The sequence below is a fragment of the Coregonus lavaretus genome (assembly GCF_964263955.1).
Source record: "Coregonus lavaretus genome assembly, chromosome: 14".
Lineage (NCBI taxonomy): Eukaryota > Metazoa > Chordata > Actinopteri > Salmoniformes > Salmonidae > Coregonus > Coregonus lavaretus.
Window position 1 is genome coordinate 33619769 of NC_140001.1, and position 16131 is coordinate 33635899.

General features: G+C 43.1%; 1 protein-coding gene across 1 annotated transcript in view; it reads right to left on the reverse strand.

The window, feature by feature from the left end:
• LOC311141302 (uncharacterized protein) overlaps positions 1-16131 on the reverse strand; it is a 53156-nt gene that overhangs the window by 19105 nt on the left and 17920 nt on the right. The window contains exon 2 of the mRNA XM_084176596.1: positions 1193-2211. Within this exon, the coding sequence (XP_084032722.1) occupies positions 1193-2211 (1019 nt within the window). The remainder of the gene's footprint in view (positions 1-1192; positions 2212-16131) is intronic.

Here is a 16131-nt window from a genome sequence, read left to right on the forward strand (position 1 = left end):
TGGACAGAGAAACACAGCCATACAAAAGCGAGCCGAGGGAAAACAAGGAGAGCGGAGAACCTCGTGCTGCTGTGCTGTGAGCCACTGTCCCGTCTAGGTGCCATTGTGGTTGTTTAGTAGAACAAGAACAACATATCAAAAGGTGTAATTTACAGGTTGTTCCCTCGGTCGATCCCATGAGGAGACAACATTAGCATCAGTATCAGTTTTCGCAGGGTGTAATATCATCCATGCCGGGTGACTAAATGAGCATCACCGTTTAATCTACTGGCCTGATTCACCTCTCTAGTTCCCTCCAGGAAGGTTCAAATTCCCATAAAGATAAACATCTCTATGCAAATTCTCCTCAATCTAGTCAACCCAACTCAACTTGAAAGCACTCTTTTTTTGACAACAGAATTTGTTGCTGTTTAAAAAATTAAAATACACACAATACTTTATGATATACTGTACCACAATACAGCTCTGTGAAATGGGTTGTACAGTAGAAATATATTATTGGTTATTCTCAATAACCTGTGTGTGAATCAGGGACTGACCAAGGCCTCCAGTTGAGGCAACAGCCAGCCCATCCACAGCAGTAGCAGCACACTGTGTGCTGGAGGAGGACTGACTGGCAAACTATCCCATTCACGGCTACCATCTCATTCATGGGAGGAAACTTCGTCACACTGGCCAACATCAAAGACCCAACAGTTGTGCCATCTCAAAGGAAAAGCACTGTGCCAGTTTCCAAGGAAATTAAGACCCAAGAGGGTCATAAAAGGACAATTCTTCCCATTGTGCAGAATGTGCACGGTCTTGTTTATGTTTATGCTTGTCTCAGGTTGTCAGGGAAATGTATTTATAGCACAAAACATGTTTGACAAAGGTATCTTTATGACTCCATTCTTTCTGCATGCCTTGCTTTAATGTACCTGAAGATGTTGCACAGGTGACCCACAAGGTTCATAAAGGGACAGTCATTCCCATTGTGCACTGTCTTGTTTGTTTATGCTTGAGAACATTATGTCTCTGGGAGTCAATAGGGAAAGCCATTACAAAGCGTGTAGGACAAAAGGATATGTTCTGGCACAATTCTTTCAGGCGCTGGTTTGATCTCAGGTAGTCAGGGAAACCTATTTATAGCACAACACGTGTGTAACAAAGGGATATCATATCACAATAACGCTCTCTGCATGCTTTTACATACCTGAATATGATACACAGAGCGCTGGTGAGCACCATGGCAAAGAAGGCTGCTCCACTCATGGCGGCCAGCAGAGAGTCTATTTTGCTGGCCGCAGTAGGGGCGTAGGCATGCCGGGGGTCATCTCCACCTGGTTCTGTCCGGTTGTGGTAGTAAAAGAGCAGGGCGAAGCCGCGGCCCCAGTGGGTGGTGGTGATCAACTCCATGATGACCTCTACCATCTCCTGGCTGGAGCCAAACACCAGCTGGTTGCTGGAGGGCCGGTTGGAGCCGCAGAAGCGCGAGGAGAAGGTGAGGAGGTCCGAGATGTAGAGGACGTCGTGGGGGCAGGCGTCCACCACAGACTGCTGGGTCTCAGGGCTCACTGACTCTGTGTCTGTGTCTGTGGGGAGCAGAGGGGTCTGAGTGGTGGCCTCGTCTACAACCACAGCCAGGACTTGGTCTGGGGCTGATGCTCTGGGGTTAGGGTTAAGGTCAGTGTTGCCTCTGAGGAGAGGAGAGGTGATTGAGTTCATTGCCTTCTCTCCTGGTACATGGGCCCCTGGTAGGAGGAGGTCTGGGAGGGGCTGCGGGGAGGCATGGTCAGAGGTGGCATCGGAGGTGGACCTTTTAGCAGAGTTGGAGACTTTGGCTATCTCCATCTTGGTGGACTGCTCTTGCACCACCACCTGCATGACCTTGTCGTTTTGGGAGGAGGACCGGGGGGCTTTCGCTGTGACCCTCTGAGCCTGAGATACGGTGGCATCTTTATCTGTGATGGGACCCCCAGGTGGGATAGTTGCCCCATCGTCAGCCTCAGCATCGTCCTCTTCCAAGTCAGAGATGGCAGCATATTGGGCCGCGGATTCGTGACTCTCGAACACATCAAAGTCAAATATCTCCAGCATGAGCTGGTGGCCGACGGGCACAAAGAACTGCCAGACACAGTGGGTCCCTGAGGAGTAGTTATAGGGGAAACCAGGAGACAGGATGAGGCCTTGGACATCCACCACATCCATCTTCGCTCCACAGTCAAAGTAGACCTGCAATCACAACATTCAGGGGCTTGGTGAGGGGGACATGAGTGTACGTTAAAATGATAGCATCTCTAATGATCGACACATACTAGCACTTGTCAAACAGTTACAGAAAATCTGCAGAAATTAAAAAAGAGTTAACATCTAGTGACTTTTTTTAGTGCAGAACTTGGAAATACAAATTACGTCTGTCTTTTAAACAAATAACCCAGTTGAGCTGAATTCAGATTGCCTCAAAACAACAAAAAGCATCCAGACCTGGGCTATTCAACCCTCCTGCTCTGCCAGCCAGTATATCAAAGCGGTGGCGGTGCCTTGCATGCCTGTGCTTGAGTAACTCTGGGGAGGGTATTTCTTCAAACACGCTGAGCTGGCTGTAATGATTCCCAGGTGTGTGGGGTGGACGATTGAGGGGAACCTCAGCCTAGCTAAGCAGAGGCAGATGTGTGGCTGGGGCCGCTGGGCCCAGAGCTCAGGTCCAGACCTTTGTAGGGGGGATGGTGTGTTTATGAGCTTTCCTCTCAGCCCAGGTTCAGGTTCGGGACTGTGGGAACCGAGCGAAGACCCAGCCGGGGCTCAACCAGCACAGCACCACCAGACAGGTAACAAACCAACCAACCCTCAGGCAACACTAGTACTCTGGCTGGGAACACATTTAAAATGCGTTCAAGACATGGTGTGTGCGTGTACTGTATGTGTGCGTGTAAAAGGAGTCGACCAACACCAGACAGGCACTTTGATTGCTGCTACATGGACCATCTCATCTCTTTCCATATGCGTGCATTTATCAAAGGCATTCCCTCAGACAGTTTATTTTAAGAAGCCAAATCTAGATGTACTTTTCAATCATGACTGTATAAAAGGGACTGATAGGTCTGGCCCCAGTACCCCCCTCACCCAACCTCCTTCTGACTGCAACTCTGCAACTCAACGGCCTCTATATTGCTGATACAGCTCGCAGCCTCACAGCCAGGTCAGATAGAAGGGCAGTAAGGGCATACATATGTCCTCATGATCATTGATGCCCCACGAGGTGAGATCTTGCATGGAGCCCCAGACCGAGGGTGATTGACCGTCATCTTGAACTTCTTCCATTTTCTAATAACTGCGCCAACAGTTGTTGCCTTCTCACCAAGCTGCTTGCCTATTGTCCTGTAGCCCATCCCAGCCTTGTGCAGGTCTACAATTTTATCCCTGATGTCCTTACACAGCTCTCTGGTCTTGGCCATTGTGGAGAGGTTGGAGTCTGTTTGATTGAGTGTGTGGACAGGTGTCTTTTATACAGGTAATGAGTTCAAACAGGTGCCGTTAATACAGGTAATGAGTGGAGAACAGGAGGGCTTCTTAAAGAAAAACTAACAGGTCTGTGAGAGCCGGAATTCTTACTGGTTGGTAGGTGATCAAATACTTATGTCATGCAATAAAATGCTAATTAATTACTTAAAAATCATACAATGTGATTTTCTGGATTTTTTTTTTTGATTATGTCTCTCACAGTTGAAGTGTACCTATGATAAAAATTACAGACCTCTACATGCTTTGTAAGTAGGAAAACCTGCAAAATCGTCAGTGTATCAAATACTTGTTCTCCCCACTGTATGAGATGAGTAACGCAAGATATGTAAACATTATTAAAGTGACTAAGATACCATAGAATAGTATAGAATACAGTATATATATATATGAGATGAGTAATGCAAGATATGTAAACATTAAGTGGCTAGTGTTCCATTTCTTAAAGTGGCCAGTGATTTCTAGTTTATGTCTATAGGCAGTAGCCTCTAATGTGCTAGTGATGACTGTTTAACAGTCTGATGACCTTGAGATAGAAGCTATTTTTCACTCGGTCTCAGCTTTGATGCACCTGTACTGAGCCAAATTTCTTTAGCCTCCTGTGGTTGAGAGGCTCTGTTGCGCCTTCTTCACCACACTGTCTGTGTGGGTGGGCCATTTCAGTTTGTCAGTGATGTGTACGCCAAGGAACTTGAAGCTTTCCACCTTCTCCACTGCGGTCCCGTCGATGTGGATAGGGGGCTGCACCCTCTGCTGTTTCCTGAAGTCCATGATAATCTCCTTTGTTTTGTTGACGTTGAGTGAGAAGTTATTTTCCTGGCACCACACTCCCAGAGCCCTCACCTCCTCCCTGTAGGCTGTCTCGTCATTGTTGGTAATCAAGCCTACTACTGTTGAGTTGGAGGCGTGCTTGGCCACGCAGTCATGGGTGAACAGGGAGTACAGGAGTGGGCTGAGCACGCACCCTTGTGGGGCCCCAGTGTTGATGATCAGCGAAGTGGAGGTGCTGTTTCCTACCTTCACCACCTGGGGGTGGCCCGTCAGGAAGTACAGGACCCAGTTGCACAGGGCGGGGTTCAGACCCAGGGCCTCAAGCTTAATGATGAGCTTGGAGGGTACTATGGTGTTGAATGCTGAGCTATAGTCAATGAACAGCATTCTTACATAGGTATTCCTCTTGTCCAGATGGGATAGGGCAGTGTGCAGAGTGATGGCGATTGCATTGTCTGTGTTGATATCCTTCGTCTGCGCTTATGGACTGCCCTCTTCAATTTAACCACAGGTTTTCAATGGGTTTCAAGTCCGGAGACTTGATTTGATTTATTAGGATCCCCATTAGCCGACGTCAATGGCGACAGCTAGTCTTACTGGGGTCCGACATATAACGAAAAATACATTACAGACAAAATACTTTACAATTTACATACATTTAAAAACATTAACATGTAGTGTGTGTGTGCATCTATCAGTTACATATACATGTCAGTACATACACACAACAATTAGGTCACATGGGGGAGAGGCTTTCATCCATGAGGCGTTGCTTTATTAGTTTTTTTAAACCAGGTTTGCTGTCCACTTGCGCTATATAAAATGGAAGGGAGTTCCATGCACTCATGGCTCTGTCTAATACTGTACGTTTCCTTGAATTTGTTGGTGGCATGTCTGGTGGGGTAAGTGTGTGTGTCAGTGCTGTGTGTAAGTTGACTATGCAAACAATTTGGAATTTCCAACACATTAATGCTTCTTATAAAAACAAGAAGCGACACAGTCAGTCTTTCCTCAAATCTTTGCCAAGAGAGACTGGCATGCATAGTATTAATATTAGCCCTCTGATTACAATGAAGAGCAAGACGTGCCACTCTGTTCTGGACAAGCTGCAGCTTAACTAGGTCTTTATTTGCAGCACTTGACCATATGACTGGACAATAATCAAGATAAGATAAAACAAGAGCCTGCAGGACTTGCTTTGTGGAGTGTGGTGTCAAAAAAGCAGAGCATCTCTTTATTACAGACAGACCTCCCCCCATCTTTACAACCATTTAATCTATATGTTTTGACCATGACAGTTTACAATCTAAGGTAACACCAAGTAATTTAGTCTCCTCAACTTTTTCAACTGCCACACCATTCAGTACCAGATTCAGCTGACGTCTAGGACTTAGGGAATTATTTGTATAAAATACAATGCTGTTAGTTTTAGAGATGTTCAGGACCCGTTTATTACTGGCCACCCATTCCAAAACAGACTGCAACTCTTTGTTAAGGGTTTCAGTGACTTCCTTAACTGTGGTTGCTGATGCGTATATGGTTGAATCATCAGCGTACATGGCCACATGCTTTGTATAATGCCAGTGGCAGGTCATTGGTAAAGATAGAAAAGAGTAGAGGGCCTAGAGAGCTGCCCTGCGGTACATCACACTTTACATGTTGACATTAGAGAAGCTTCCATTAAAGAAAACCCTCTTAGTTCTATTAGATAGATAGATAGCTCTGAATCCACAATATGGCAGAGGTTGAAAAGTCATAACACATATGTTTTTTCAACAACAGGTTATGGTCAATAATATCAAAGGCTGCACTGAAATCTAACAGTACAGCTCCCACAATCTTCTTATTATCAAGTTCTTTCAACCAATCATTAGTCATTTGTGTCATTGCAGTACATGTTGAGTGCCCTTCTCTATAAGCATGCTGAAAGTCTGTTGTTAATTTGTTTACAGAGAAGCAGCATTGTATTTGGTCAAACACATTTTTTCCAACAGTTTGCTAAGAGCTGGCAGCAAGCTGATAGGTCTGCTGTAAGAACCAGTAAAGGCCGCTTTACCACTCTTGGGTAGCGGAATGACTTTGGCTTCCCTCCAGGCCTGAGGGATAGGAGTGGCTATAGAGTCAGCTATCATCCTAAGTAGCTTTCCATCTAAGTTGTCAATGCCAGGAGGTTTGTCATTATTGATCGATAACAATTTTTCTACCTCTCCCACAATAACTTTACAAAATTCAAACTTGCAATGCTTTTCTTTCATTATTAGTTTTTTATACATGAGTACGATGGCTCACTGTTTGTTGTTGGCAAGTTTGCCCACTTTGCCAATGAAGTAATCATTCAAATAATTTGCAACATCAAATGGTTTTGTGATGAATAAGCCATCTGATTCGATAAAAGATGGAGTCTAATTTGTCTTTCTGCCCATAATTTCATTTAAAGTACTCCAAAGTTTTATATAATTGATCTTGGCTTCATAATACAGTTTCTTCTTCTTTTTGTTAAGTTTAGTCACATAATTTCTCAATTTGCAGTAAGTCAAATGTGCAGATGTACTAATAACAACAAGATAACTAATGTAAAGCATGCTGTGTCCATAATAAGTGTTTAGGTTATAGGTTGAGAGCTTTTGTGAAAGAGCACAGTTAGAAAGATATGGCATATAGAAGCAAACCGGATGGACATCATGAAAATGATCAGAGAGGTTGAGGGTAGAGGAAGTTCATGAGTAAAAACAAACAAAATAGAATTATTGTAAAATTGACTGTGTCCATAAAATGTATATAGTATGTATAAGCTGGAAGTAGAGGCCTAAGCATTGTTGTTCACTAGTTTACTCCAATTAGGGAAGGGGTGGTGGGGTTGGAAAGTAATAAAGGGAAATATATATTTTTAAAGGATATATATATATATGAATGTATATGTATTTATATGTACAGTGAGGGAAAAAGGTATTTGATCCCCTGCTGATTTTGTACGTTTGCGCACTGACAAAGACATGATCAGTCTATAATTTTAATGGTAGGTTTCTTTGAACAGTGAGAGACAGAATAACAACAAAAAAATCAAGAAAAACGCATGTCAAAAATGTTATAAATTGATTTGCATTTTAATGAGGGAAATAGTACTTGGTGGCAAAACCCTTTTTGGTAATCAGAGGTCAAACGTTTCTTGTAGTTGGCCACCAGGTTTGCACACATCTCAGGAGCGATTTTGTTCCACTTCTCTTTGCAGATCTTCTCCAAGTCATTAAGGTTTCGAGGCTGACGTTTGGCAACTCGAACCTTCAGCTCCCTCCACAGATTTTCTATGGGATTAAGGTCTGGAGACTGGCTAGGCCACTCCAGGACCTTAATGTGCTTCTTCTTGAGCCACTCCTTTGTTGCCTTGACTGTGTGTTCTGGGTCATTGTCATGCTGGAATACCCATCAACGACCCATTTTCAATGCCCTGGCTAAGGGAAGGAGGTTCTCACCCAAGATTTGATGGTACATGGCCCCGTCCATCGTCCCTTTGATGTTGTCCTGTCCCCTTAGCAGAAAAACACCCCCAAAGCATAATGTTTCCACCTCCATGTTTGACGGTGGGGATGGTGTTCTTGGGGTCATAGGCAGCATTCCTCCTCCTCCAAACACGGCGAGTTGAGTTGATGCCAAAGAGCTCGATTTTGATCTCATCTGACCACAACACTTTCACCCAGTTCTCCTCTGAATCATTCAGATGTTCATTGGCAAACTTCAGACGGCCCTGTATATGTGCTTTCTTGAGCAGGGGGACCTTGCGGGTGCTGCAGGATTTCAGTCCTTCACGGCGTAGTGTGTTACCAATTGTTTTCTTGGTGACTATGGTCCCTGCTGCCTTGAGATCATTGACAAGATCCTCCCGTGTAGTTCTGGGCTGATTCCTCACCGTTCTCATGATCATTGCAACTCCACGAGGTGAGATCTTGCATGGAGCCCCAGGCCGAGGGAGATTAATAGTTATTTTATGTTTCTTCCATTTGCGCATAATCGCACCAATTGTTGTCACCTTCTCAGCGAGCTGCTTGGCGATGGTCTTGTAGCCCATTCCAGCCTTGCGTAGGTCTACAATCTTGTCCCTGACTTTTTGGTCTAAACCCCACTCGCCGTGTTTGGAGGAAGAAGAAGGATGAGTACAACCCCAAGAACACCATCCCAACCATGAAGCATGGAGGAGGAAACATCATTCTTTGGGGATGCTTTTCTGCAAAGGGGACATGACGACTGCACCGTATTGAGAGGAGGATGGATGGGGCCATGTATCGCGAGATCTTGGCCAACAACCTCCTTCCCTCAGTAAGAGCATTGAAGATGGGTCATGGCTGGGTCTTCCAGCATGACAACGACCCGAAACACACAGCCGTAAGAAGCATCTCAAGGTCCTGGAGTGGCCTAGCCAGTCTCCAGACCTGAACCCAATAGAACATCTTTGGAGGGAGCTGAAAGTCCGTATTGTCCAGCGACAGCCCCGAAACCTGAAGGATCTGGAGAAGGTCTGTATGGAGGGGTAGGCCAAAATCCCTGCTGCAGTGTGTGCAAACCTGGTCAAGACCTACAGGAAACGTATGATCTCTGAAATTGCAAACAAAGGTTTCTGTACCAAATATAAAGTTCTGCTTTTCTGATGTATCAAATACTTATGTCATGCAATATAATGCAAATTAATTACTTAAAAATCATACAATGTGATTTTCTGGATTTTTGTTCCGTCTCTCACAGTTGAAGTGTACCTATGATAAAAATTACAGACCTCTACATGCTTTGTAAGTAGGAAAACCTGCAAAATCGTCAGTGTATCAAATACTTGTTCTCCCCACTGTATATGCGAGAGAAAAAAACATATGGGGGATTGGAGGTGATGCAGACAATTACATTGATGGAAGTTATAATCTATCTGCAATATTAAAGCTGATCTACCCCCTAAAAAAAATAAAATAAAAAAAATAAAAGGAAAAGTCAGATGTGCAGCCAGACTTATTAGCCACTCCTTTTGCCCCATATCTTTCAACCATTCAGTTTTTCAATTCCTCATCAATCCATGGAGCCTTGACAGGTCTAACAGTCAGTTTCTTGACAGGTGCATGTTTATCAATAACTGGAAGAACCAATTTCATAAATTCATCAAGTGCAGCGTCTGGATGCTCCTTATTAATCACATCAGACCAACAAATATGTTTAACATCATCCACATAAGAGTCACAGCAAAATATTTTGTATGATCTCTTATACAATATCTTAGGCCCAGCTTTTGGAACTTTGGCTTTCCTGGATATAGCCACTATTTGTGATCACTGCATCCAATGGGTACGGATACAGCTTTAGAACAGAGTTCTACAGTGTTAGTAAAAATGTGATCGATACATGGATGATCTTGTTCCTGTAGTGTTTGTAAACACCCTGGTAGGTTGATTAATAACCTGAACCAGATTACAGGCACTGGTTACAGTGAAAAGCTTCCTCTTGAGCGGACAGCTTGATGAAAACCAGTCAGTATTCTGGTCCCCAAGAAAGTAGACCTCTCTGTTTACATCACATACACTATCAAGCATTTCACACATATTATTTAGATACTGATTGTTAGCACTTGGTGGCCTATAGCAACACCCCAAAAGAAAAAGGCTTTAGATGTGCCAAGGTCGTCCATTCTTCTATTAGTTGACTCCACCAGTATTTGGGCAAAACACTTGAAGCTATTTTCTTGTTGTTGTAACAACTGCTTGTAGAACTATTTTTGTTCGTTTAAAAGATCCTTCACCTGTGATAGAGAGACACCACTGTCCCCAACGGTACTCCAGCCGGCTTTGGTCTTTGTCATGGTAACAACAGTAGGTTACGCTGTTACTCCTCAAAGTTCCAGACAGGGCAGGTCGTAGGGAAGATTGAAAATGCAACAACAAACAGCAGGGGCAATCTGCGGTCCCAGCCACAATGGCTAACCGCGTCGCGGTCTTTGTTCAAGCCCTCAAGAAAATCCTGCTAGCTTGATAGACAGCTAGCTAGTAGCTAGGTTAGCTCCTACGCCAAACAGCTCCTCAGACCCAGCCTTGGTCGGCAGAATCACTGGACAGATTGTAGCAGTCCCAGCAACTGATGCCAACCGCTTCTCAGGCTCCAAACTCAAAAAGGTAGCTAGCTAGTAACTAAACTTTTTCAAAAGACTTTCAAAACAACAAGCCGAGATCTCCCTCGTTCCTCGTTCAACAGGAAGTGACGACAACGGGTGAGTGATTCGGAGACTGAGATAGCCGTTGCAAAATGTAGATTTTGTGGCAAACTAACCATTTCTTTGTGGATTTTGAAAAATCCAAGAAGAAATAGCCCCATAACATCAAAGATCCACCACCAGTGGCGCAGTGGTCTAAGGCACTGCATCGCAGTGCTAGCTGTGCCACTAGAGATCCTGGTTCGAATCCAGGCTCTGCTATAGCTGGCCACAACCGGGAGACCAATGGGGCGGCGCACAATTGGTCCAGGGTAGGGGAGGGAATGGCAGGCAGGGAGGTAGCTCAGTTGATAGAGCATGGCGTTTGCAACGCCAGGGTTGTGGGTTCGTTTCCCACGGGGGGCCAGTATGAAAATAATAATGTATGCACTAACTGTAAGTCGCTCTGGATAAGAGCGTCTGGTAAATTAAAAATATTTTACAGTAGTTATGGGGGTCCTTTCTACCTATGCATTCTCATTTCGATGCTAAACCCACCACTGGTGTGCGTGACCAAAGAGCTCTATTTACATGTCATCCAACAAATGTAAACACCTGGAATTTGCTTGTCTGTTGACTCAAACTGAATTCTTCCGCTGCTCTATCGTTCGCTACCTACTTAGTGAGGGGTGTTGTACAAAACAAAGTCCCAATCAGAGTATCAAAGCCAATGACGAATTTTCATACGCTGCTTTACCCATGCGTGTTCTGACTCTGGCCCAACCCATTGGTTTCTGGGACCAAACAGATGGTGTATACTGGATTTCCATTCTAGAAATCGTCGGGGAGGTACTCAGATCCAGACTCACTGGGCGTGGCTTAGCATTTGGCCGGAGCAAAGAGTTTTGGTAGCCAGGCAAGAAGTTTGCTAAACGACATTGACACTTGGATTGGAACCAGCGCTTTGGTCAGATGACATGAAAATAGAGCTCTTTGGTCACGCACAATAGTAGTGGGTTTGGCATCAAAATGAGAATGCATAAGCAGAAAAGAACCCCATACCTACTGTAAAATATGGTGGTGGATCTTTGACATTATGGGGCTATTTTGATTCCACTGGTCAGCTTCTGTTAAAGAATTTAAGATGAACTTAAGTTGTAAACACATTTTATTGCTGTGGACACAGTACACTGATTGTACACAAGTTTGGGCACCAAATAACATAAATTAATTATTAATTTATGCATTGGGGCATTTCCATGTAAAAAGCCCCATGAGCACTAACATGACGTTCATAGGAGCACATCAAATTTGGTGTCAAATGAAAGCTAAGAGTCTATAGATTTTAGAAAATGAAGGCATATATACATTTTCCAACCAGTTTCCATCCTAAAGATTAAGAATAAGCAAATGCTTTGATTTCTGGTCCAAAAGTCTTAAAAAGGTATTAGAAATACAGCAAAACACAATAATGTTGAAGTTAAGACCCCTGCCAACTAATATCAACACATATTTAGTTTTGCAGATATGATTTGCCTTCTGTAAGATTAAGAAATATTGCCTAGTTGTGTCTTATCATTCTGTTACCAAAAACCACATATATTTAAGATATTTTCGAATTTCTCTCCCTCATGAGGAGGGAGGATAATGAAAGTTCACAGAAGTAACAAGTAAAGGTAGACCTAACAATTCTTTATAGTGTTTTTACTGATAACAATTTGGTTTATGATTTAAGTGATTAAAACGCGTAATATACCAAAAATCAGTAACAGAATGACTGCAACTGAATTGTCTACCATGGGAATTCATAGTTGTCACAAACCACAGCTGGGTCATCTGCTACTGTGCTCCTTTCCACTGGCATACTGTTATGTTTATAACTTTTTTATTTCTCTGTTTGTCGCATGGTGGTCAAATCAAGGGTGTGAAAACAGTATTTTTTAAAGTAAAAAAACCCCAACAAGATCAGCTTTAAAACCATATTTCTCTGTTTATTTTCTCTTTCATTAAATACAATCAGTTGTTTGCATCATCTCTTGTTTTCTTACTTTTTTTGCTTAAAAAAAGTATAATTAGGATATCTTTATTATTTAAAAACTGTATTAATATCATACATTGTAAGTTACATCACATTTACATTATATACGGTATATACAGTGCATTCGGAAAGTATTCAGACACCTTGACTTTTTCCACATTTTGTTATGTTACAGCCTTATTCTAGACACCTTGACTTTTTCCACATTTTGTTATGTTACAGCCTTATTCTAAAATTGATTAAATAGTTTTCCCCCCCTCATCAATCTACACACAATACCCCATAATGACAAAGCAAAAACAGATGTTTAGACATTGTTGCCCAAAAAAAGAAAAAAGAAAACAGAAATATCACATTTACATAAGTATTCAGACCTTTTACCTTTGGCAGCGATTACAGCCTCGAGTCTTCTTGGGTATGACAATACAAGCGTGGCACACTTGTATTTGGTGAGTTTCTCCAATTCTTCTCTGCTCCTGCGTTGTCTTGGCTGTGTGCTTAGGGTCATTGTCCTGTTGGAAGGTGAACCTTCACCCAAGTCTGAGGTCCTGAGCTCTCTGGAGCAGGTTTTTATCAAGGATCTCTCTGTACTTTTCTCCGTTCATCTTTCCCTCGATCCTGACTAGTCTCCCAGTCCCTGCAGCTGAAATACATCCCCACAGCATGATGCTGCCACCACCATGCTTCACCGTAGGGATGGTGCCAGGTTTCCTCCAGACATGACGCTTGGCATTCAGGCCAAAGAGTTCATTCTTGGTTTCATCAGACCATAAAATCTTGTTTCTCCTTTTGGCAAACTCCAATACGGCTGTCATGTGCATTTTACTGAGGAGTGGCTTCCGTCTGGCAACTCTACCATAAAGGCCTAATTGGTGGAGTGCTGCAGAGATGGTTGTCCTTCTGGATGGTTCTCCCATCTCCACAGAGGAGCTCTGTCAGAGTGACCATCAGGTACTTGGTCACCTTCCTGACTAAGGCCCTTCTCCCCCGATTGCTCAGTTTGGCCAGGCGGCCAGTTCTAGGAAGAGTCTTGGTGGTTCCAAACTTCTTCCATTTAAGAATGATGGAGGCCACTGTGTTCTTGGGGACCTTCAATGCTGTAGACATTTTTTGGTACCCTTTCCCAGATCTGTGCCTCGACACAATCCTGTCTCGGAGCTCTACGGATAATTCCTTTGACCTCATGGCTTGGTTTTTGCTCTGACATGCACTTGCAACTGTGGGACCTTATATAGACAGGTGTGTGTCTTTCCAAATCATGTCCAATCAATTGAATTTACCACAGGTAGAAACATCTCAAGGATGATCAATGGAAACAGGATGCACCTGAGCTCAATTTCGAGTCTCATAGCAAAGGGTCTGAATACTTATGTAAATAAGGTATTTCTGTTTTTTATTTTTAATACATTTGCAAATATTTCTAAAAACCTGTTTTTGCTTTGTCGTTATCGGGTATTGTGTGTAGATTGATGAGGATTTTTATTTATTTAATATATTTTAGAATAAGGTGGAACGTAACAAAATGTGGAAAAAGGGAAGGGGTCTGAATACTTTCCGAATGCATTGTATATATATATATTTTTAACAAACATCAAGAACTTCCCATTGTTCACCCCCTCCTCATTTCATGTCTCTCGTCTCTCTCTCCAGTTAATGTCACCACTCCTGGCTCTTACCGCCACCTCCCCATGAGCCCCCTCTCTTTCCATTTACTGTAACCAGCCCTCTCACCCACTGAGCACCGACCGACACCGGACATCCATGGACGTTGAAAAGTAGTAGAAATTTGGTCAGTCCAAATCTGAACCAATCATATACTTTTTCACAAGTCTGGACAGCACAGTAGAGCACAGAACAATACAGTAAAGAAACGTAGAGTAGAGTATAGTTCAGTACAATAGAGTAGAGTTTAGTACAGTACAGCAAAGTACAGCACACTAGAGTAGAGTACAGTATAATTTACTGTACTGTGCTGTCCAAACTTGTGAAACATAGACTTCTATGATTGGTACAGATTTGGTTAGGTCCTGACCAACCAAATTTGGTCTTGTTTCGGAGCAGAGCTCATTAGAATAATAGCCAGTGTGTAGAATAACACCCAAACATGCAAAGGAGGATATAACAAATGTCTACCTTCATGTATCTATTCAGGATACATCACCATAAAGAGAATGACATTCATAACTATGCATTTCTGTATAGTACAGATCAGGGACTCATGATGTCATTCTGTTACTGGTTGTTAATCCACTTCACTTGCTGTAGTTCAATAACCAAAATAGATTTTTCCAATCTCAAGGTGTCGTATCATAGCTGACATCCCATTCTTTCTGCAGACATCTTTGAATTTTAATTCGGAGTAGATATTTAACCGTTTTTGGAAAAGGTGGTCACATAAAAAAACTGAGGGAGATTTTAGCATCATTCTGTTACCAAACTTTACACCTGCACTGTTCTCGAGTAAATATGTTTTTGTAAAATTTCTAGTGGCAATTGTTAAAAGTAGTCCTTGTGCATAAATTTGTATGGTTTGTCTAACTGCAATCAATGGTTTTTGTTTGGCACACTTTTAAAGTGAAAAATCAGCATCTCGGCGTCATTCTGTTACTGTGGAATTGCCCATTGGTAAATACAATATAATAGTGATGGATGCTGATGTAACAGTGATAAATTACAAACGTCATGGTACAGTCAGTACTTTGATGCCCAACGAGTTCTAAGAGTGATGTATAATGGCCTTTTTCTTTCTCAGAATGCAGTTTAGCATGAAAGCATTACATCATAGTAAGGTACAAATGAGAAAATGGCCTTGGACCTACTAGGAACTCAGGTCGTGAATGCGACAACCACAACACCTAATTACGCAGATTACATTTGAACTGGTCAAATGCCATTCCCGAGAGGTTGCAGAGAGTAAGCAGATTTTCAGTTTTGCTCAACGGTGTTGTGCAATACACTATAGAATGAACAGCTTGACAACATGGGGGAGGGGGAGAAGGGGTGTGTGTGTGTCTGTGACCAAATCCACTTTTCTTTATCCATGCTCTTTCTATTGACAGTTTGTGGGCTACATATCCATCCCCCCAATCAGAGAGAGCGAGAGAGAGCGAGAGAGAGCGAGAGAGAGAGAGAGAGAGAGAGAGAGAGAGAGAGAGAGAGAGAGAGAGAGAGAGAGAGAGAGAGAGAGAGAGAGAGAGAGAGAGAGAGAGAGAGAGAGAGAGAGAGAGAGAGAGAGAGAGAGAGAGAGAGAGAGAGAGAGAGAGAGAGAGAGAGAGAGAGAGAGAGAGAGAGAGAGAGAGAGAGAGAGAGAGAGATAACTGTGTCAAGGAGGGACTGTGTCATCTCCATGGCCCTGGCTGCAGTAGGACTTGGCTGGCTATCTGGAGGTCTGCTGCCCTCACTGTGATGTGATGCACAAGGTGGACTACACATGAATAGTCTCCAAAGTGCCACAGTGTATAATGGAAATGGGACATTCTTATAATGTCAAACATCCCAATTCTGTTACATCACAGACACAGGCCTCTCCTCTCCACTGGCAGTGGCAGCCAAGGCGGTCATTATTCAAGAAAACCTTTTCTCATGGGGCACAATGGGCCACAGTGCCGTTTGGTTGCACCACTTCATGGTGGGATGGGAGATAACATTTTAATGAAGTGATGTTACT